At 47.0% G+C, this 23,076-nt stretch overlaps 8 protein-coding genes across 8 annotated transcripts; 4 read left to right on the top strand and 4 right to left on the bottom strand.

Annotated features, from left to right (window-relative positions):
- Positions 1-396: 396 nt before the first annotated feature.
- On the bottom strand, positions 397-3,634 carry N7495_000725 (putative PHD finger domain protein; the record flags this gene model as incomplete). The annotated part of the gene is made up of 2 exons (XM_057203395.1): positions 397-1,261; positions 1,314-3,634. The coding sequence occupies 2 exons, from the start codon at positions 3,632-3,634 to the stop codon at positions 397-399; spliced, it is 3,186 nt and encodes a 1,061-aa protein (XP_057067468.1).
- A 359-nt stretch (positions 3,635-3,993) lies between these two features.
- On the top strand, positions 3,994-4,688 carry N7495_000724 (uncharacterized protein; the record flags this gene model as incomplete). The annotated part of the gene is made up of 4 exons (XM_057203394.1): positions 3,994-4,016; positions 4,095-4,249; positions 4,369-4,527; positions 4,597-4,688. 4 exons carry the CDS (start codon positions 3,994-3,996, stop codon positions 4,686-4,688), a joined length of 429 nt encoding a protein of 142 aa, XP_057067467.1.
- A 372-nt stretch (positions 4,689-5,060) lies between these two features.
- Positions 5,061-6,536, bottom strand: N7495_000723 (N(6)-L-threonylcarbamoyladenine synthase family protein; the record flags this gene model as incomplete). The annotated part of the gene is made up of 3 exons (XM_057203393.1): positions 5,061-6,306; positions 6,363-6,456; positions 6,530-6,536. The coding sequence occupies 3 exons, from the start codon at positions 6,534-6,536 to the stop codon at positions 5,061-5,063; spliced, it is 1,347 nt and encodes a 448-aa protein (XP_057067466.1).
- Positions 6,537-7,348: 812 nt separating this feature from the next.
- N7495_000722 (uncharacterized protein) lies at positions 7,349-7,699 on the bottom strand (the record flags this gene model as incomplete). The annotated part of the gene is made up of 1 exon (XM_057203392.1): positions 7,349-7,699. The coding sequence occupies one exon, from the start codon at positions 7,697-7,699 to the stop codon at positions 7,349-7,351; it is 351 nt and encodes a 116-aa protein (XP_057067465.1).
- A 2,843-nt stretch (positions 7,700-10,542) lies between these two features.
- Positions 10,543-12,820, top strand: N7495_000721 (citrin; the record flags this gene model as incomplete). The annotated part of the gene is made up of 4 exons (XM_057203391.1): positions 10,543-10,719; positions 10,813-11,994; positions 12,059-12,221; positions 12,273-12,820. 4 exons carry the CDS (start codon positions 10,543-10,545, stop codon positions 12,818-12,820), a joined length of 2,070 nt encoding a protein of 689 aa, XP_057067464.1.
- An 805-nt stretch (positions 12,821-13,625) lies between these two features.
- N7495_000720 (DUF5321 domain-containing protein) lies at positions 13,626-14,298 on the bottom strand (the record flags this gene model as incomplete). Its single annotated transcript, XM_057203390.1, has 2 exons — positions 13,626-13,795; positions 13,857-14,298. The coding sequence occupies 2 exons, from the start codon at positions 14,296-14,298 to the stop codon at positions 13,626-13,628; spliced, it is 612 nt and encodes a 203-aa protein (XP_057067463.1).
- A 222-nt stretch (positions 14,299-14,520) lies between these two features.
- On the top strand, positions 14,521-20,793 carry N7495_000719 (C50 family peptidase; the record flags this gene model as incomplete). Its single annotated transcript, XM_057203389.1, has 1 exon — positions 14,521-20,793. One exon carries the CDS (start codon positions 14,521-14,523, stop codon positions 20,791-20,793), a length of 6,273 nt encoding a protein of 2,090 aa, XP_057067462.1.
- Positions 20,794-21,329: 536 nt separating this feature from the next.
- On the top strand, positions 21,330-22,378 carry N7495_000718 (S-formylglutathione hydrolase; the record flags this gene model as incomplete). Its single annotated transcript, XM_057203388.1, has 4 exons — positions 21,330-21,585; positions 21,654-21,874; positions 21,933-22,127; positions 22,193-22,378. The coding sequence occupies 4 exons, from the start codon at positions 21,330-21,332 to the stop codon at positions 22,376-22,378; spliced, it is 858 nt and encodes a 285-aa protein (XP_057067461.1).
- Positions 22,379-23,076: the final 698 nt, after the last annotated feature.

Here is a 23,076-nt window from a genome sequence, read left to right as displayed (position 1 = left end):
TGCATTGGTAGCACCTCCTTGACCCTCTCAATACTTAGATATCTCTGCAGCTACAATTTACCCCCATCAGCTCCCTGTATTCATGGCTTGTTTGTTCGAAAGCCACTTGCATGATATGCATCAAACGCCTTGCTTGGTACCTTTTGTGGCGGCTCTCTTAGCGTGTTTGAAGTCTTTCAAGTGTTTGAAATGGTTTAAAGAGTAACCCTGAGGACACATCGTAAAATGTATGAAGAGTGATATTGGATGGAATACAACCATAAACTATTACATGTAGTGACCTGGGAATGTCGATTAAACTCACAATCCTCTCCATTTCGTAGACCCAAGTAGCCATATCCAATACTCCTACAAGCGCCCATTGCTAAAAATAAAGATAAACGAACATCCAAGAAATCACATAAACCGCCCTCGGCGAGAACGTCGGAAGCTTTGCTTTGGTTTTGCTTTGCCAGTCGACACATTTGCTTCGTTCCGACCCTGGGACTCATCCAGCTCGTCGTCCACCAGGTCTTTCAACTCATCCTCATCCATATCACTGAGTTCCTCACTCATACCACGCATAACGTCTCGTCCTGTCCATCGTTCTTCGTGGACTGTTGTGCCACTAGGATCAAATGGCTGCATATACCACTGGATTCCTCCCTGGGCCAAAGGTAACTGTTGGTCTTCCTCGGTGAGCTCAGGAGTCGGATGTCTGTTGTATATTATGTTGACATTGGGCTTGATCTCTGTACCATTGACATTCTCCACAACAGCTTCCTGGGCATTAGTGATGTCACCATTGAGTTGGGTTTCGCTGGAAATCTCAACCGTCTGCTCGACACCTTCCATAGCATCAGTCTGAGTCTCGAACTGGGCATCCCCGGGATCGGTGTCGCCCTCGGGTTCAACAGATTCAACTCGGCGAGATATCAAGCTGTGGTCGAAGATCACATCTAGTTCCTTCAGTTCCTTTTCAAATGGCTTGCGATTCAGCTCACTCTCCTTCCAGATCGCATCCTCGAGGGCAGGCTGAATGGACTTAATAATCCTCTTAGCCAGTTTTCTCTTCTCACGCTGCTCCAAGCTAAGCTCAGGAGCGCGTCCGCTAATCTGGGCTTGGAGTTCAGCAGTATCCCCAGCGGGTCCGACGCCGATCTCCGAGGTGAACAGACTAGCCAGATCAGACGAGAAAGAAGCAACAGACGGGTAAAACCGTGCTTCGAGACGCTTGCGGATTGACATCAGTCCTGCGCCAAAAACACCCTTTCCATCCAATCTGTAAAATTCGTTAGAATATAAAATCAGGGATTTGTGGAAGAAGCACATACAGAACAGCTTTATGGAATATGGGCCACAACAGTGGGAAAATCGGAAAGTAGACAATGTCGACAATGCTTCGAAGCATCTCGGCATCCTTAAGCTTCTCCCTCTCACGCTTCTTTACCTCATCGCAAAGCATTCTCAATCGGTCAAGATCCATGTAGAGCCGATCGCCAAACTCAATTCGACGATGTAGACGCTTGTGGCCGGTGACACCCATAGCAACGTAGTCGCGTCGGGTCATCTCCATCGACGAAAATGTTTCCAGCTGAAGCTGGAGTCTTTTGAGCAGTGCCGCTCCACGTCTAGCCTCACGCTTGAGTGTCCAATACTTGCAAGCTTCTTCGGCATATTGTTTGCGTCCGCGAACAGTAAATCGTTGCAGGGACGCCACAACAGAATTCAAAACGACTTGTGGGATCACAGGCGCTCCAGACGGCAATTTCCAGATTGTCTTGGGGATCCTTTTGCGCCTACTTCCACCAACTGTCAAAGTGATGCGAGGGGTCACAGTCGGTTCCTCTTCCCCGTCCTCGGCGTGTGGAGGTCCCAAAGACAGAGCGGCAGCCTGACTGTCGCCCCATCTTCTACCCATCATGGTGTTGCGATAAAACTCAATGGCATCTGCAGTGGCGGCATCAGTGCCATGTTCAAGTCGCCAGTCGGGTGGCACATGCTTATCACAGAAAGCCTTGAGAAGATGTGAATCCATGAGTCCGTGTCCGGCTTTCATCTTAAGATAAAGTTGAGCTCGACGTGCGCAAGACACATGGAATGCAACGAAGCAGTTCTTGTTGCTACATTGGATTGAAGCACCCATCCTCTGTTTGCAGATGTAGCAATTCAGCTTCCAACGGCTCCGTGGCACCTTTTCAACATCTGTGACCGGCTCCATCAAAGATGAATTACCAATGGACACTTCGGGAATCCAAATGGAACAGAGAAGATGGGCCCATTTAGAAGAAGTGGTCTGCTTAAACGCACCCTCAGTGTTGGGGCAAAAGACACAATTTGTGCTTCCTTGTCCAATAAGCTGGCACTTTCGACACAACCACTGGCCCTCAGGAATAAAAGGAACCCCGTAGCACTCCTGATGGACCGCCAGATCGCAGCCATCACAGAACACAATGGCGTTCGCGTTTTCACAGTCACCATCATCGCAGATAACGCACTTGCTGTCCTGTTCTTCTCCGGTATCAGCATGCTCACCATTCACTGCGGCTGCGGAGCTGGAACGAGGTCGCTGAGTCTGTGGGGGCTTAGGATTTGGCTTCGGAATCCGCTTCTCGAGCGCATGCCACTCTTTCTCGATCTTGGTCATTGTGATCTCAAATACAGCAGGCTTTATAGGCTCAAGCTGATCCTCCCTACGTTTCGCATTATGATCCTCTAGCCATTTCTCGTCCTGTTCATCCATGTCGTATTCTACCCGTCCGATGGTTGCATTAAGATCACCCTCTGCAGTCGTGGGCTGAATCACATCCATATCGTCTTCTTGGGCGCCTTCAGTCATCCTAATGAAGCGACGGTCATGGCGAATGAACAATTCACTCTCCTGATACCCTACGCTGGCCATTGTTCGATCAACATAGTTCTGCTGGCCCACCCCCTTCTGCTCATAAAATGTGAAAGGGTCCCGCAGACGGAACGACGGCTTGGGAAGTGTCAACTTTTCTCGGGGGTTAGGGCCAGGCGGAGGGATGACCTTGTGTCCTTGTTGAGCAAGAAAGGCATTAAGTATAGCTTCGGGGCGACGCGGTGGGCGGCCGGGTTTACGCTTGAAGGGTAACGGCGAAATCATGTCGCCTGAAAGCATAATAGGTGATCCCGAGCTATCATGAGACAGCGACTCAAGGCTGAGCGCACTCAAAGCGGGATCGACAGAATCTACCTCTTCAGCCGTGAAAACAGCAAGCCTGCCATCGATGTCTAGGTCAGGATGGAACTCCTCCCATCCTCTCTCTTCACGCGGTTTGTATCCATCGCCTTGTTGCAAGGCGAGCGCAGCAGCTGTCGAGGATGGGTAACGACCGCGCGTCGCGCTCTTGTCTCGCCTGGGACGCGACATGGATGGAGGTGTCGTTGGTACAGGAGGAGGTGGTGGAGGGGCGAGGAGTGGTTGTTCAACCTCGCGTATAGGACGACTGCGCACACTCAAGGACTGTCTGTTTGGAGTATTAGCTTTCTTATTCCTTTTCTTTGGACCCCCTCCGCCGAGGCTGGTAGGTACGTACTTGCGCCTCTTTTGCGGAGGACCTTCAGGCGAAGGATTTACGCTGAGTGAGATCTTCAGCGAAGATGTGGGTTGTACCCTAGCTTTTCGTGGCATCGTTATTTTCAAGCTTGGAGCCGTATGTTTATCAACGCTCAGCTGGTGATCAACACTGGGTCGCACTTTGATAGTTGGCCGACCAAGGAATTTTGGGATATCGGAAGAATAAAAGAAAGGAAAATCGATCGCGAGTGAGTGATAAGGAGAAAACGAATGATAAAAACAGCAGCAGTTCCAGTAGGCGCTGAATACGTTCTCGAGCAACTTGAAGGTGTTTGGTTAAGGTATCTCTAGGCGCCAAGTCTTTATGCCTCAGGTGTCTATTATGTCAATCCACGTCGGAAGTGTCACAGCTTCCCCGCATCTTCTTCCTTGCAATCGTGTGACAAGCACTTCATCAACTTTTCCTGGAAATCATGAGTGGTACCGGTGAGACCAAGTATGTATAACTATAATTATAGCTTCAGCTTCTGTCTACTACACACCCTTTCACGATTGCTAATCTTACTCGTTCTAGATGGCGCGGGCCTAGTCGCCAATCGTCACAACGCCAGGGCAATGGCCAACGTGATCGAGGTGTTGGTGGCGGTACTCAAAGAGGTATCAATTCTCCTATCCGAGGCTTGGATGTGGCAGACAATGCGGCAACGGCCAAGGTCATTTTCAGGAAAAGTAGATTTTCTGAAGAAATAATTGGACAGAACAAGCTAACATTGACAATTTACAGGTAATACCGACCTTTTGAAATCCATGCTTTCTCAATTGACGAACTAATAAGCTCCTGGTCACAGATTCTGTGCCTAACCACTACAAACCTACCGCCAAACCTACCGGTAACGCCAAATCTACCGTAAACGCCAAACCTACTGGTAACACCAAACCTACCGGTAACACCAAATCTGCCGAGAAGGAGTCGAACAACCAGGGAGATGCTGCAGGGATCGCAAATTGTATGTTATTTCAATATTGTGCCACTCCTCAGGGAATCTGACGTGTTCGCTAACACAATGGCATTGCAGCAAGCAAGATGGCGAACGGCAAGGATTTCTTCGACGAGCTTCGAAAGCAAGTCGCCGAGTTGCAAAAGAATGGCCCTACTGTCGGTGGCTGATCAGCAATAGCGTGAGAACGATTTCTTTGATTCAAATACTGGATTGCACGGTGTGCCGGTCCTGAGTTTTTTTATTTGCATTGGATAAACGGCGCGATATTCTACTGTGGCGGCATTCTGGAAATTAAGGAGGGGAGGACATGAGTGTGAAGCTCTTTCTCAGCCACTGTGCTGATACATCGCATCGGCGTCTTGGTTGAACTGATTTTGGAGTTGAATTCTGCTTGATATCCCTTGAGTAGCGTTCTTCTCACTCCAACGAATTGAATTGATATTTCTATATCACTCACGTGCTTAAAACCAAAGTAGAATGGTTGGGATTTGTTGTACAGTCTAATATAATATACAGGTATCACTAACATACACGCCATCTCAAATAGCTGCTCCATCCTTGATCCATCCATCCAGGCCTAGGATTCCACCATCCTCGGCTTGCGAATCAAGGGTCCATTTACGAATAGCACGACACTTCAAATCTGTGGTATAGCCGCTCTCAAACATCTCAATGGCCGCCCATCCGATCATCGCAGCATTGTCCGTGCACAAGTATGGAGGTGGTGCAATAATTTCCATCTTTTCAAAGCCACGCACGTCCAAAAATGATCGAAGCACCGCCATGAGGAATTTGTTCGCTGCAACACCGCCACTGACTACCACAGTTTTGATCTCCTTTTCATCACTGTGGCGTAGGCGCAAAGCATCGAGGGCAATGATAGTTCGCGACGCAAGATGCTCGAAAGAGACGCGCATAATTTCCCGGCCCAGATCCACTCGTTCTTCACGCGACATTTCCCCATCCTTGTTCTTAATAATTTTATTCACCATGCTCGCGACAGATGAAAAACTGAGCTGCAGTGTGCGAGTATTTGCGAATGGGGTTGTAACACTCCAACCCCATCGACTTTGTCGCTTGATCACTTCCTCTCCTCGATTCATTGGCGGACGATAATCCGCAAAATCTTCTTTGCCATTTGGAAAGACGAATTGTTCCAGGGCTTTGCCGTACATTGTGGTCTTAGACTCCTTTAGCAAATCCGCAGGGATGATCTCCCGAGCAGATTTGTCAATTGTTTCGCCTATCGCGATATCTTCGCTGGAAGCCAGAATCTTATGGTCCGTCATAGACTTGGAGTGGACCAGCATCGAATGTCCACCGGATACCAGGATTGATAGGAACGGAAACTGGAGTGATGCAGTCCCTTCAGAAGTTTGACTTTTTCTTTCTTCCAGACATGATACCAGCCGTGGAGTTAGCATGTGTGCCTGCATATGGTGTACCCCGACCATGGGAATCTGCCAAGCAACAGAGAGTGCCTTTCCGGTATCGAGTCCGACAGACAGATTTGACCGCATCCCAGGTCCTCGGGTAGCCGAGATGAAATCCGGCCGACGGCACTTTGTTCCGTCTGCTAGATCTATTGACTTCTCACCGTTACTTGGCGACGGTAGATATCGGAGAGCTTTGTCGACGAGACATGCAAGGTTCTCTTGATGAGATTCGAGGGCGAGGATCGGGTGAATGCCACGATGTTCTCGGCAATCAGCCGTGATGTTTTCCAGGAAATGGATCTTGGCTTTTCCATTGTTCTTTTCGATAACCGCTACAGATGTATCGTCACTATTGCGCAAGACATGTTAGCAGAGCCAAGTAAAAACAAGAGGTCTGTCCATTACCATGATGTTTCGATTGCTAGGGTGAGTAGGCCCCGATAATGCCGACATCCTAAGATATTTCGCGACACTCTTGTCGAGTTTCGCAAAATCAGAACTGAAGTTGAACAGAACATGTTCAACTAAAGACATGGAATGTTGCGGGAGGACAGAAAGGATCGGAGACGCACGGACCATTGAGCCCTCGAATGCTGCCCTAACTCTTACCAAACTTTAACATGATCTTTCTACGAAACAACGAGTTTCTGCTGTACTTAAACCATTCAAGCACTTGGAAATGAACACTTGTACATATTTTGTCTGTCACAGGAATCCCAAGTGCGGGATCGGCGGCGACTTCCCTTGAATAGATAACCCTTGGAAGCTGAGTATACATTCACGAGTCCAGATTTATGGATAGCTACAGTCCATCTGAGTATGGAAAACTAAAGAACACAAATTGACCCGAGTGGGCTCTGAGTCAATAGGTAGACGTGAGGATTTTTTACGGAGTCCATGGGTCCTTTGAAATGGTCTGCAGGTATTAAATTCAACAGTACCTAGGTAAAGACAGGCTAGGGTAAATATGTAAATGCAAATGCAGAGTCGTAAATCCATCAACGTCATAAAGACAATCGTCTCAATAGTCCATACACATTTCTATCGTCAAACTTCTGTCCAACTGTATCAAAATTGATGCACGTAGGGTATCTCAAGCCTCCCAGAAGGATAACAGGTCCAGTTTCAGTCGTTAGAAAGAACCCGAATAAAAAACGACCGCATCGGCCATGGAGTATGTGAAGGGGGCAAGATGTGTTCTGCTCCGGTGTGTTCCATGATCAACATTGATTTCCTTAGGGTTATCGCTGGTGATGATCGCTTTAGGTGTTATACAATGTCGCAAACAACCACCGAAGGCAGGATGTCATTGCCTGTAAATTGGCACTAAACTCAAGCTTGGTTTTTGGCTGGCTGATGGCGATCATATCATAGAAAGTCGAAAGCCAAGTTTACTCTCGGACTGCCCATCGTCGTTCTTCTCGAGACATCTTGGTGTGCTTGCCGTAGTATTCATCTGGGTTTTCAATTGGTGTCACACAGTGGATTGTTGGTGTGCCTTTAAATTGAATGCGTTTCCCTACAGCACCTGGTTGTTCTGATGTGTGCTTCTTGAGAATGCTCTTTGCCGAACAGGAGTTGGCATAGCCATATGCTGGTACCGGAAGAGATGAGAATCTCATGACTGTTGGGCTTGCTGAGACCGGTGAAATTGGAGTTCTGGGAACAGCAACCGGTGACTTGAGCGATAGCGATGGCCTCGCAGCAGAGATATTCAAGGACAGTCTTGGCTTTGCGTACATATTGACAATGATGCACTGGAATTTGAGAATGGATAGAAGATAGGTGTAGACGTTTAAAAAAGGGAATCTTGATCAACAAGAATACTCCGGTGTGATGGTAGAAATAACAATTATTGACGTAAATAGAAGACTGGCAATAGAAGAAATATCGTTTGGACCAGCCAAGACGAAGCGCGATACAAAAATAGAATAAGTGAAAAATAGAAAATCTCAAACAACGATGCAGAAAATAATGGAGTAAGGGGGCGAAAGGGCAAGGTGGCGGCTATATAAGTCGCCCTGGATTGAGCGGGGAAGCAATTCACAGCCAACCACAGCCCTCGCTCGAAGCGCCCATAATATCATCACAACGCATTATCACTTCTTCATCACACATTGATCCCAGCCTTATAGGCTCCCATGCCAGCCTTCAACTTTTATAAAGTTGCCACTATTCCAATCTAAATTTGGATTGGGGCCAATATGTGATACAGGGACAACCCAGCATTTAATTGATGCAGCGACCCAGGGTCTGACGAGTAATAGATGCACAATCTGGCTTCCTGGATAGTTCTTGATCACCATGCAGAATGTCGATGTGATAGTAGACTTCAAATGACATTAGCGTAATATTACTTCAATCAATAACATTCCAGACCTTCATGAATTCTGGGCCTTCTAGTCACTTCATGAATCCCCCTATGTTCCTTCCATGCATGTGGTAGATAGGTTCCTGATCCAGTGACGTTTGCCCTGATGGTCTGAACCTTACAACTACTAGGTAGTTATAGGTAGTCTACCAACTTGGAAAACACTACCAATTTAGTTTAGTAGGTAGTACCACCGGAAGACATTCGAAAAACGATGGGCACGTCCAAATAAGAGCATTGATTGAATCTGGAAATGGAAACTATCTGGAATATAATAAAAATTTTATGTATGCAAAACAAGAATGTTTTAAGATTGTAGGAACTAGAGTGGCTTTTATTCTCAAGTTACCTAAAGTAGTAGGTGCCTAACTATTCATAATGTATGTACCTATGTATATTATAGCCTTTGGCAACCTTAGAATCCATTGTCTACCTAGATACCTAGGTAGCAGCTTCTGATGCGGCGAGTATCTAGGTGCCAATAGACCTAATCGTTTAATTTCCTGGATTTTATCTTTTGATGCGGTGTCCAAAGTACATCTTCCACCATGTCAGCCCTCGAGATGAATGTCTTGTTTTTTAAAAAAAAAAATCCAAACAAATTCTCCCTAGGTCTCAATATGGTGGATCCATGGATAGCTACCTACCTTGACAGGTAGATAGAATTGCCCAGGTATCCATGATAGATATAGAAATTTACCTAGGTATATCCATGGATATATATACCTACGGGCACTAAGTGTTTGTTATATTATTTATTACTCAGGTCCACGAGTAGATGAGATGCATAATAAATCGCTAAGTCCAAAAGCTCAAGAATAAAAAATATCAAATTTAGGATACACATACACCCCGTATAGCTTACTCGATCGCGTTGATACAAATTAATAATTTTTGAAGAAAATTCAAAGGCAGTGTTTTGGTAGTGAGCTTGGACATAATTTGAGTTTAATCAATTCCACACATCAAATGGTAAGGTGGCCGAGTGGTTAAGGCGTCAGGTTTAGGCCAACCTAAAATACAATGTATCACTACATCCCCTGATGGACATCCGTCCGCGAGGGTTCGAATCCCTTCCTTATCATCTTTTTTTTTCTAAATTTTTTTTTGGTCAATCTTCTGATTCTTTATTTTTTTCCCTCATGAAATCCATGTGACATGTATATTTCATTTTATAGCCGAATCATACTTTTTGTTTTAGCATTTAGTAGTGCCCTAAGAGCCTGTCTATCATATTTTGTAGTCTTTGATATTGCTTGGTTTCAGTGGTAATCCTTACCGAAAGAGGAAAGCTTATGCGTCATAACAACAACATGGGATCAGACGCCATCATCCCACGAGGAACAGGAATCCTATCAAACAATGATGTACGCTTGAATTGATCATATTATGCAGCATATCATTTTATAATTGTAGTACATGGGAAGACTCATGCCATGCACAGTAGGTAAGCGCATCTCGTGCGGAGTTAAGCCGATATGCAATTCTTCTACTCCAACTTGTGTACTTTCTCCACTTCCAACTCCGCACCGATTACGGACCGGTGCCTTATGCCATGTCAGTGGTTTCAGCCCTGAAGCACAAAGGTCAAATCGGACCATAAATATATCCGGTGCCCCGTATATGATTTTATATTTCCCTCAAATTGCCTTCTATTGTCAGTTCCGATATTCATTGGTTCGGCACTGTTGTCCATAGTGGCATTCCACAAATCCCATGCTTCTTGATAGTATACTGTGCTAAGTAGTCTATGCCACCGAGTACTCATCTCATATGAGCTCCACCGAAGTCGAGAAGATCTAAGTATACAATATGATATTATTTATATTTATACAGTTATACAGTAAGAAGGGTAATATCTAGTATTAGCCGTAATATTTGTTTAGATCTAGCCGGTGCGGGTAAATAAAGGTAAGCAGGCGGTGAAAAAATTGGATCTCAGTAAGCCAAAATAAAGATCATCTCGAAGATAAACGGAACACTCATATTAGGAAGGTTGAAAGTTAAAAATCTTAAAAAAGCGTGTCATATTGGCGCTGAATCTTTTCTTGTTCATCCGGTGATCAGCCGATCTTTTTTTTTTTTGACTCAAACTTCCCCTTCTCCACTCTTCAATCTCACTTCCACAACCCTCCCTTCCTTTACCCAATTGTTGTGCTGCGGATTCTCGCATTCGGGTTTACCACTAATTAAAACTGTTGGTTCTGTGACACCATGACTAGCGTCAAGGAAACTGTGAAGGAGCAATTGGTGGGCACAACAGAGGAGCCTCAGCTGTCGCACCAGGCCCGATCCAACTTCTTTCGTGTTGCGCAGAAAGATGAGAACGGAGAACCGTTCATGACTGAGGAGGCTTTCATCAATGCAATTGCTCCCAAGCATGAGGACTACGTAAGTTACGCCCTACATTATTTGACAAATCCCGTAATCCAAACAATCGAGCCAAGTCGAAGCACATATACTGACGTGCTTTCGCCCAATTAGCACAAGATCAAGCGCGAGCAGTATGGAATCCTTTTCCAGGTTGCGGATCGACAGAAAAATGGCAAGCTTACCCTTTCTGACTGGGCCACTTTTGAGAATCTCCTTGCGAAGCCCGATGCCGAGTACGAAATCGCATTTCGTCTGTTCGATTTCGATGGATCCGGAGCTGTCAAGTTTGATACCGTGCAGGGATTGGCCAATCTGAACAAGAGCGCCGATAGTATTCCCTTCGATTGGAACTCAGAATGGGCTTCGCTCTACACCGGACGTACCAAGTCGCGACACGATATGACCTACCCTCAATTCTCCCAGATGTTGCGCGGTCTGCAGGGCGAGCGCATTCGTCAGGCTTTCCACAGCTTCGATAAGGATGGCGACGGATATATTCAGCCCGAGGAATTCCAGCGTATAATTCTGGAGACCTCTAAGCACAAGCTATCGGACCATGTCCTCGAGAACCTGCCCTCCCTGTGCAACATCTCCACTGGCAGCAAGATTTCCTACGCTACCGTCCGTGCTTTCCAGAACATTATGGTTGAGATGGATATGATCGATGTGATTGTGAGCGAGGCCACAAAGAAAAGTGGCGACGGAAAGATCACTCGCTCCGACTTTTTGAACGCCGCCGCTCGTGCCACACGTTTCTCTCTCTTCACCCCCATGGAAGCTGATATCCTCTTCCACTTCGCTGGTCTTGATGCCCCATCCGGACGGCTTTCACAGAAAGACTTCGCCAAGGTCATTGATGCTTCATGGCGTACACCTGTTGCTCTTGCTGGCCAGACTGTTGAGAAAGCTGCTGCCAAAACCACGTCCTTGCTCCACAACGTGTTGGAATCTGTTCATCACTTTGCCCTCGGCAGTATTGCTGGTGCGTTTGGTGCTTTCATGGTGTATCCCATCGATCTGGTCAAGACTCGTATGCAAAATCAGCGATCTACACGCCCGGGCGAGAGACTCTATAACAACTCTCTCGACTGTGCCAAGAAGGTCATCCGGAATGAAGGTTTCACTGGACTTTACTCTGGTGTTATTCCCCAACTTATAGGTGTCGCACCAGAGAAGGCTATCAAGCTCACTGTCAATGATCTTGTCCGCGGTCACTTCACAGACAAGGATACCAAGAAGATTTGGACCCCTTGGGAAATCCTGGCCGGTGGAACTGCTGGTGCTTGTCAAGTGGTAAGAATGACCGGACTAAGCATCACCTTGAACTATGTATACTGATATAACTTCTACCTTTTAGGTCTTTACCAATCCTCTAGAGATTGTCAAGATTCGTTTGCAGGTGCAGGGTGAAGTGGCTAAGAATGTCGAGGGTGCTCCTCGCCGCTCAGCTCTTTGGATCGTGAAGAACTTGGGCTTGGTGGGCTTGTACAAGGGAGCTACCGCCTGTCTCATGCGTGATGGTAAGAATCCACGTCTGACTGATTTTTGGAATTAATCTAATATGATTTTAGTCCCATTCTCGGCCATTTACTTCCCAACATACGCTCACTTGAAGACTGATATGTTTGGTGAATCGCCTACTAAAAAGCTAGGCGTTATCCAACTTCTGACTGCCGGTGCTATCGCCGGTATGCCAGCAGCCTACTTGACCACTCCATTCGATGTAATCAAGACCCGTCTGCAGGTCGAGGCCCGCAAGGGTGACACCAAGTACACTGGTCTACGCCACTGTGCCCAAACAGTGTGGAAGGAAGAGGGTCTCAAGGCCTTCTTCAAGGGTGGACCCGCTCGTATTTTGCGTTCTTCTCCGCAATTCGGGTTCACCCTTGCTGCCTATGAAGTTCTGCAAGGTCTGCTCCCCATGCCCGGCTCCGAGGATGTGACTCCAAGCGGACACATCGAGCCTGGTGTTGGTCTGCAGAGTGCCACAGCGCCCCTCCCCTACCTCCGATCAAGAAACGCTTTGAAGCTCATTCTGGATCTGGATCAGAATATCGGCCGAGTGCAGGTCCCTCAGCCTGAGAACTGGCCCAAATTCCTGCAGGGTCCCAAACAGTGATTTCTCTTTAGTTCCATAGCGATGACTTTCTTTTTGTCCCCTTGCCATTTCTTCTATATCTCTTATTCTTGCCCCTTGTTTAGCATCAAATCTCTTTTGACCATAATTTCTTTCTCTCCGCTTTGCTGCAACTCGGGTCGGTTTTCTTTCACAAACCCCTGCAAAAATCATCCTTCGTTCTGTCAGACGCGCGTGTATTCTTTCAATAGATATGAGATTAGGGAAATGCGAGGTATTACAGGGATTCTGATCGGGTTGTCAGTCCTTGCATGCCCATCGTGCAGAGCATTGGTCTACGGATCGGTACTTGCTGCATTTTTCTGCTACTGTCTGGATAAACTGAGTTATGTATAGTACCTAGATCTAGATCAGATAGAATCGGACTTTTCTATTCACAGACGCAAAGACCAACTCATCTGTCAGTTCTATATTCTCGAGTTATTATTTAGAAATAGCCAATGCTCAAATTTAGCGACTTTTGTGTATAAGAATGTGTTGAAAGGTCGGTGATCCGTCTGACAAGCGAGATGGGTATATGCTCTCCCACTAAATCGTCAGGTGGAGTGTGGTAATAATACAGTTGAAATTCCGAGAGACCTAACTGCATGCACGATAAAAGACTCCCGGATTGGGAGATGGATGCACCATTTCCATGAGGGTCAAGGCACCTGATGCTAGGATGGCTGCAGTGTGGAAAGTGAGGGTAACTAGATATATCTGTTCCCCAGTTGGGCATTTAAAGACGAGCCCGAGACATTTAATCAATCGGGACCGTCTTTAAATTGACATCTTATGCAGTATCTGCTTAGAAAAAGTTCGCCTTCCGTGTAGACTGGGACTTGGTGGTCTCGTTATTTGTGCTCGCAGCGGCCGATTCCTCCTCTTGAGCTTGCGACTGCTCAGTTTCAGCCTTCTTCTTCAATTCTTTGGATTTTTGCTGCCAAAGAGAGTCTTCTTGTTTAATAACTTGTAGGACTAACGAAAGCAGAATCGGTTAGATTCTATGTATGCTTAGTGAAAGAACATCATGACAAACCTTCTTCCCACTCTTTCTCCTTTGCCTCGTCTCCTGTTCCAAGTAGCTTTTCGACATCAATGTTCTCTCCGTTCTTGATACGGCCAATAACTTCCTTCAAAAGCTCAATCTTTGCGTCTGTGCTGCGAGTGTATGCGGCGTAGCTATTCTTCAAAGTGAGCATTCGGATGGCTTGGGAACCAATCAGAATGAAGATGACGATGTAGAAAGTAGCTGGATTCCATTCTTTCGAGGGTTTCACTTTGCGCGACTTGCGGTCTAGTATAAATCGTGGGATCATTGACGTCCATACTGAGGTATTGGCAATCTTCGGAAGGGAATTTGAAGTAGCGTACGATCGCTGCGTGGCTGCGAGACATCGGCGAGTGATATGGGAGGTACTTGAGGCGGGAAATAAATGTTGAATGAGCCCATAAGGCCTGAACTTAAATGTGGTGGCCATTGCTGTAGATTTATCGGCAGTTACAGTAGATCGCAAGTCGACGGGCAAAAGTGGTTAGTTTTGGCCTGAGGCTCTCAGGCCGTTACCCTGATAAGGAATAGCGTTGTTGTTGCTGCGACAACACGGCCCGTTTCGAGGCGCACTGTTGGGGTCGATGATATTAGTCTTCAAAGCCTCGCATCTCAATGACTGCTGTACTGATACGCGCCTAATGATATTGAAATGGCGGTTACCGTCCTACCTACTAACTCCATGACCGACTCAATCAAGCAGGCCGTCCGGTCAACAGCAACATGCTCAGACGCCACCGTGTTGTCCCTCCAAACACTGCTCCGCGGAGGACCGAATGCGACCGAGAAACTTGCGCGAAAAAACGTTAAAACAACTACGACACCAGCGGCGCGCGCCACAAAAACTCGAACAACAAAAGCACGTTCAACGAAAGAGACCGCGCTGCAGACAGTTGCTGATCAGGATGGACCTGCACTTTCGGCCCAAGAGAAGCTGGTCCTCGCCACAGATGTGTTTAATACTACTTTAAAAACTTTGACGGAGGCAGCCAGGGTGTCCACAGGAAAGCGCCAGGCATCTGCCGCCGATAATGTCTCAACAAAGTCGACGGGAAGAGCAGCTAGCGCTGCTGTTGATGTGGGAGTTTATTCAGCGGCCGAATGCGCAAGACTTGCCCTTTCAACACTGCGGTCAATCAAGCTTGACCAAAGTGGTACCGAGTTCCCGAACATGCAACTGGAGCAGGGTGTATGTGTCTTGTCCGGAAAGCTGATCTCGCTTGGATTGCATGACATGGCGTTCAAGGAATTGCGATCACTCAAGAAACGAATGCAGCAGTATATGGACTCAAAGAAAGCCGGAAGAAAAACAGCAGAGGCAAAGGAATCTCCAGACGAGGAATCTGTAAAGGAGCGTATGTCCGATCTCATCACCTTCTCGAATCTCTCAAGCGCCCAACCACTCTACGGCCTTCTTGTTCCTTTCCACTCAAACGTGATGAGACTTTTTGCCCAAGAAAGAAAAGCATCGACTACTCAAAATCTATGTCCTTTGCTGCAACTGTCTGAGCCGAGTAGTCCTGCCCAGATCATCATTGCTGCTTTGAAGGCGAAGTGCGTGACGAATGACAAAGCTGCTTTACAACTTCAGTTACTTTCTAATACGGTTTTGCTTCTATGTCCCACGAAAGCTTCCAGCGAAGATGTACTGAAGCCTGTCACAACACTCACTCTTCAACTTCTTTCTCTCGAAATCCGAAGCTTGGGATGGAAAATCTCTGGACATATTTGCGATGAGAGTAGAGAATTATTAGACCCTCTCCTACGGTATCTCGGTACCTTCTGCCACCGAATGAGAGGAGTCGAGAAGTTGGAGTTTACAACAATTTATCAAACGATTACTCGAATCCAATCATCAATGACAGAGATCAAGAAAAAGCCCCAAGATTCCAAAGACATGAACCTAGCCACCAAGATCACGACTACTCTTGGCCAGCTCGCATTAGACGCTGGCTGCCTCGATGAATCCATAAAACTGTTCGGTCAGGCTATTGCTCCCCTTACCAACTCTCAAAGTCTGTCCCTGGCCACAGTACAATGCAAGATCGCCTCTGTTCAGTTTCAATTATTAAAACGTTCAGGGAAGGATGTGTCACATGCTTTGAAATCCACTTCAGAGGCGACTATAGCACTGGGGTTGCAGCTCCGAGGCAGTCCAACTGATCTAGATGAACTGCTGGTTGAGGCTGCACGAATAAAAAAGTTCGCTTTGACCTGGTTTGGAGACGCAATAACTAAGAAGTTTGAAAGCGATAATGATAAAAACGAGGCTGCATCCCAAATTCGAGAGTATCTCCAGGCTTTTCTACGATTTCTCAGACGCTACATTGGCCGGCCACCAGCAGAGGATGGTGATCCAAAGGAAGAGGAAGTTTTCAAGACTCGCATTGCCATGTCTAAGAACATCGTCCTTGCTGCTGTTGACTCCAGTATTGCTATAGGAAAGTTGTCTATCATGTCCCAGAGGCCACCATGGGATGACATGCTCCCTATTCTGACGGATTCTCATCGCCTTCTTACGAGTATTGACAGCGCCAATGAGAAAGATACAGATGCTTATTTGACCGAGAGCATTGGTTCAAGTCTTGTCAAGCTTTCCAATCTCTTCTGGTCACGATACATTAAAGCAAAAGAAGCTAGCCAGGACTACCGCGAGCTCATCCCACTTCTGAAGCAGTCTACGCAAATTCTGGCTGGCTGCTCTCTATCTCATCGTACCACTGCGTTTGCCGCTCTTAAATTCGAGAGGATGGCCCATTTGTACTTGGAGGGCAGTATGCACGGCGAGTCGGAGAAAGCCTTCCGCCAATCTATCACCGAATACGTCGATTCGGGTACTCTGGAGCAGATCAGCCCAGGCACACACCCAAAATCAGCTAGCCAAGACCCGCAAAGCCCTGGTTTCTCACTAAGCCGGGTTTTATCAGCGTTCCTAAAGTTGAAGTTACGGAGGAAGGGACCTAAATCTGTTACTATATACGATGATCTCGAGCTTGAGCCAGATCGAAGAGGCCTATTGCTTGAATGGCAGATGGGTCTGCTCACTGAAATGCATGGTTACTGCCCCAGCGAAGACGATTTTTGCTCAATATTTAGCCCAGTTGTATCCAGTGTCCTTGACATATATCAGTCGGACATTCATCCCATTCGCCATAGTCGCGTGGTTATTTGCGTACTCCGATTTCTATTGGAACACCCCAACTCTCTTGACCAAACAATCACTGAAGAACTGATGGAAGAAGGGTCTGAAGCCTTGAGATCTGGTATCGAAACCGGAAACGACACAGACTTGGCTTCATTTGCGAAGCATATCGCAAACTCATTACGAGTTATCATTGGCTTTCACAGAGGGAAAATAGACGAGTCTGAATTAAATGACACACTTGCTTCGTGGGCTGGCATGGTTCGCCAATGCGCGGACTGGAAATCTTTGCTTCTCCGCGTCAACGATACTGATTACTGGGTTCTCCAGCTGAAAGCCTTGGTCGACTATACGGAGATTCATGGGCTCTGGAAACCCCAGCTTTCTGCCCTGGAGCTCATCCTCCGCGTTGCTGAGCTTCAGCAATCCTCAGATCTGTCAGATGCGATGGTCATTCTGTCTCGTCTGGTACTGCAGCATTGTCGCCTTGGCCATTGCCAAAAGGCTGGTGACCTTCTCTCGCGCGGCGAAGCATGTGTTGCTCAACACAATGTGTCCTCCCTGGCTAAAATCTCATGCAGACTAGCACGTGTGGATTATCTCCTTGAAACAGGTGAAGTTGACAAAGCTGCGACTGCTTTTTTGTCTGCTCGATCAATGTATGAAAAAATCCAAAAGTCGGATGAGCTCAGCAATTTGTCAGTCTTGTCGAAAATCTCCTGGGAGAGACTGATTGCAGATTCTGCCTTTGTTCAATCTAGGCTATCCACTGCACAGGGCTCAATGACCCAAGCACTGTATTTTGCTAAACTGTCGGTGAGATTGAACTGCAGAATCTGGGCCAAGGTCGAAAAACTGGCACAGCGGAAACAAGACAAAGTCTTGCCAGCTGCAAACAGCTCTGATGTTGACGCTGTCACTGAGGGCGTTGCAAAGCTTGATCTTTCGCAGACTGGGTCTTCTTCGAACGTTTCAGCTAGCTACATTCAAGGTGCCCCCTTCTGGCCACACCTTGGCTCACATCATACCTGCCTATTGAACCTCGCAACACTCTCGGCCCATCATGGTATATTCCAAGATGCTATCTATTACGGGGAGCAAGCTTTGAAGATTGACAGAACACTCGATGCCAATATTCGACTAGTTGCGGCACAAACCCAGTTGGGTTGCTACTGGATATTTGGTGGTCATGTGGAAGAAGGCCAAAATCTGCTCACTGCCGCCTCGGAATCGTCTAAACAGGTTCCGTCGAGTATTGAAGCTGTCTCACTACACATGGCCCTTGCTTCCCTCCACAGGGTACAGGGCCAACATGATAAGACATTGCGCCTGCTGCAGGAAGCTGATAATATCACTAATTCTTTGATATATTCGGATACACACAGTATTTCAGAAACGGCAAACATGACAACAGCCTTAGAGGAGAAGATGGGAAATCTGAACGTTCGAAGCAGTCGCCGAAAGCCTTCAGTGGCTACAACAACCACCACTACCGACCGACGTACTCGTGCAACCAGTGCAGCCAGCTCAGTCACTTCAGCCAGCTCAACTACCACCAAGAAGGTCGCAAAACCCAAAGCTCACTTGCCTGAGGCTCAATCGAAGTCTCTTGTACGTCTCAGGGGTGATATACTCCGACAGCAAGCCGATTGCCTGCGCGCACTGCATGAATTTGAAAAGTCAGCCCGCACTCTTGAGGAAGCCCGACAATTCTCCACTGCCCGTGAAAGCAAAGTTTCATTGGAGATTGGCGAGAGTGAACATCTTCTCGCAGACGCTATCCGCCACTTTGCAAGCCATGCAGTTTACTGTGTTTTACCTGAGTCTACTATCTCACTGCCATCTCTCAGAACACCGACCAAGGCGACTGATGAAACGGCCTCTCTAGCAGTCAAGGCTCCAGCTACACGGAGGCCCAGGACTGGGACAAGAGGAACTCGTACAAAAACGGCCAGCGAGGATTTCTCCGTCATGCTGTCGAAGGCCAGCGATTGTCTCACTAGTGTGTTTGCCGACGCAACTGTTCTCGGTTCCACCCTTGAAAGTCACGCAGCTTCCCGTTTGATGAGTCGGATTTCTATGCTTTCGCATGCTACTAGCTCTGGAGGTCCAGCAACCTGGGCACAATCACCTGCGAGCATGAATGGTAAGTCATGGGGACGACGAAAAAAAGAAAAAATGTCAGAAACTAACATGTTTTACTTAGAAATTGGACGTGTTGGTGCATTTGCACGAGAGCGTATGGCCATTGATTTTGACCGGAAGTTGGCAGACTTTTCTGATCCACTACTATGGCCAACTTCTTTGTCATCTACAATTGATGATATAGGCGACGAGATTTGTTCAACCTTCACCGAGAATTATGTCGATATTCTCCCCGAGAATTGGAATGTACTTTCTCTGTCGTTGAGTGCCGATAGAACTGAGTTTGTGGTCTCGCGGCTACAGAAGAATCGCTCGCCATTCCTGCTTCGGCTTCCACTTCGAAGGGGTAACTCAGATGACGACGAAGAGGAACAGTTCACCTTTGAAGATGGAAAGGAGGAGATGCAGGAAGTTATCAAACTGGCAAATCAGAGCGCCCATGCCGCTAAAGCCCAAATAGACAAGCAGATGAAGAAGGAGTGGTGGAAGAATCGAGAGTCGCTCGACCTCCGAATGGAGAGTCTCCTCCAGAATATTGAAAACCTTTGGTTCGGTGGCTTCCGAGGCGTGTTCTCTCCCCTCTCACGGGATAGCACTGCGTTGGCTAGGTTTGCGACTTCTTTCCAAGGAATTCTGGATAAACATCTCCCCTCTCGGCAAAAAGGAGGCAGGGCCTCGTCGCCTCGCCTTACCCTTCACCAGAACGTTGTGGAGCTGTTCATTGGTCTCAGGGACCTCGAACAACAAGAAGAGCCAGAAGACATACTCATGGATCTTCTCTACTTCGTTGTCGACATTTTGCAGTTCCAAGGAGAACGCAATGCCTATGATGAGATTGATTTTGACATGATGGTCGTTGACACTCTCGATGCTCTACGAGGCTATCATGAAGCCGCACGGGAAGAACTTGCATCTAAACCACCAAAACATACAGTTTTAGTACTGGATAAGGCATTGCATTTGTTCCCATGGGAGTCTCTGCCATGCCTCCAGGGATTCCCCGTGTGCCGTGTTCCATCCCTAGAGTGTCTTCGCGAGCGAGTGCTCCAATTTCGCGGGAGTCAGTCCGGCGCGGTTCTCGATCGTACCTCGGGCTCCTTCGTTCTCAATCCAACAGGTGACCTACGCACAACCCAAGCAACCTTCGAAGAAGACCTCTCAAAAATGAAGACCTGGACAGGCACAATCAACCGCGAGCCAACAGAGGACGAATTCCGCAAATCCCTTGAAACAAACGATCTCTTCTTGTATTTCGGCCACGGTAGTGGCGCGCAGTATATCCGCGGCCGCACAATCAAACGACTAGATAAATGCAGTGTGGCCTTCCTCATGGGCTGTAGCAGTGGTTCTTTGACTGAAGCTGGCGAGTACGAGCCCTACGGCACACCCATGAACTATCTTCATGCTGGAAGCCCGGCGCTTGTTGCTACATTGTGGGATGTCACCGACAGGGACATTGATAGATTTTCAACTTCTACTTTCGATACTTGGGGTCTTATTGGGAAGGATGGGAAGTCGGCCCGCACACCTGGTCTTGGGTTGGATGCTGCTGTTGCTGGTGCGAGGGGTTCATGTGTTTTGAAGTATTTGAATGGAGCGGCGCCTGTTGTTTATGGCGTACCGGTGTTCCTGGGATAGAATTAGTTAGAGCATGGCGCTATAATTTCGCATAGAATAGGTGTTCTATTTTTCTAATTTATCATTTCCGAACTTGGAAAAACATTCTGGGTTCACATCTCACAGCAACATATTAGCATGTACTATGATCAAAATCCTGGAGATTTACAACTAGTATCTAAAAGCTTCTAAGACCTAAGTTTTCAGTAGAACTTTTATAGTGCATCTTACCATTTGACACCTTTCTTTTTCCACTGTGTGCAGCATGCGGATTGATACGGAATTCTTTACTATTTCGGGAAATTTCATGGGCCGCTTTTATGGAAGTTGAGTTTAAGCAGTGGTCTCTAAATAGTCACGGACCGGACCGTCCTCGGTATATAAGCTCTAATTAATAAAAGCGGCGAGCATTGACTACTAGACTAGTCAAGTTTCCCCTCATGCGGGACCAAGACAACCCCGCGGCGATAACGAGTACGCTATTTATTTTAATCTTTTGCCGTTGCCAACTTGGCATTTTCATATCCCGAGTCTTGAATTTATCACTTCTCAGCATCATGGCCGTCACCACGAAAGCAACCATCGCCTCCTTCGGCGGCAAGCTGCTTAAGCTGAGCCACAATGCCACCACTACCCGCTGTGAAATGAACTTCAACCTCTATCTACCTCCTCAATCTCAAACTGGCAAGGTTCCTGTTCTGATTTACTTGTCCGGTCTGACTTGCACTGCCGACAATTGCTCTGAGAAGGGCTTTTTCCAACATGGTGCTAGCAAGAAGGGCATTGCTGTTCTCTATCCCGATACTAGCCCACGTACGTCTTGTACTCAATAATTTGAAATAAAGTAGAGAAAGATTCAATGGACTAATTGCTTCGAATAGGTGGCCTGAATATCGAAGGCGAGAATGACGCTTATGACTTTGGCTCTGGGGCTGGCTTCTATGTCGATGCTACCAAGGCTCCCTATGACGCTGGTTACAACATGTACAGCTATGTTACCGAAGAACTGCCACATACAGTCTTTGCAGCTTTCCCCCAGCTAGACTCTAGCCGTGTTAGTATCACCGGTCACAGCATGGGTGGACACGGTGCGCTCACTTTGGTAAATCATCTCTACAATCGACACATCCCATACATGAAGATCTTAACAACCTATCTAGTTCCTCCGCAACCCTGGAAAGTACAAGTCTGTCTCGGCCTTTGCGCCCATTACCAACCCAATCAATTGCCCTTGGGGTCAGAAGGCATTCAACGGCTACTTTGGAGAAGACAAGCAAGACAAGTGGAAGGAACACGATGCCACCGAACTAATTAAGAAGTGGTCTGGTAGTCCACTCGACATTCTAATTGATGTGGTATGTTGTCAATATCACACCCCACAGAATTTAACATATATTTAACTTAAACTCTTTTACTCCAGGGCACCGGCGATAACTTCTACAAGCAGGGTCAACTTCTCCCCGAGAACTTCCAGGCTGCTGCCAAAGAAGCCGGCCTCTCAGGCCTGAATGTGCGCTACCAGCCCGATTATGACCATTCGTACTTCACAATGGCCACCTTTGCCGATGACCATGTTGATCATGCGGCGAAGTACCTCTTTGCATAGTGTGTTTTTCCTTCCATTGGATATCATTCGTGTATGACTCGGCTCTATGGATCGAGCAGATTCTAATCATTGGTGTTCTTCTTTCGCTCAAGTGAGCGCCAGGCGAGGTCGGTTCTTTGACGAAAGTGAGATGAATACAAAATTAATTATTGCCCTTTTTACGAATACCGCACTTCGATATCAATCCGTACCCGTATCTACCTCGACCTTAGTTCTTTGACTTGATAGTTTTGATGAATACTGGCGCATATGCGAAGTTACTGTTGGAATATGGAAAACAAATCAGCCACGTGATCAAATCGACACTATAATAGCTAGCAAACCAAGAATGAAACTCAGACCTTACAATCACTTCAAGAGACACCATATATTATAGTGGCATTCAGTGTTACCTGTAATAGGTGTGAGAAATGGGCGTTAGCCTCTCATCCACCTTCGTTATCGAATAGCTATTCTACACTTAGTACTAGTGTACCGACAGTTACTTACGATGTACAGCAACACAGTCACTCCTCGGAGGGCGGTGGGCTCTATCATTCCCTCTACTGACACGTTGGTACAGTCCTCTTTGATCCGGAGCGTCTTCTAATTTCTAAAGGGTTAACAATGATCGAATCAATTACAAAAAATCAACTAGAAGTGTTAAACTAAGCGGAAAACATAGCAGTTATTAACAACAAAGTAGTTGACTCAGGGGC

The sequence above is a fragment of the Penicillium taxi genome (genome assembly GCF_028828555.1).
Source record: "Penicillium taxi strain IBT 34144 chromosome Unknown utg000001l_segment0_segment0, whole genome shotgun sequence".
Lineage (NCBI taxonomy): Eukaryota > Fungi > Ascomycota > Eurotiomycetes > Eurotiales > Aspergillaceae > Penicillium > Penicillium taxi.
The sequence above is the reverse complement of the archived record's forward strand: the minus strand, read 5'-3'. Positions and strand labels throughout refer to the sequence as shown.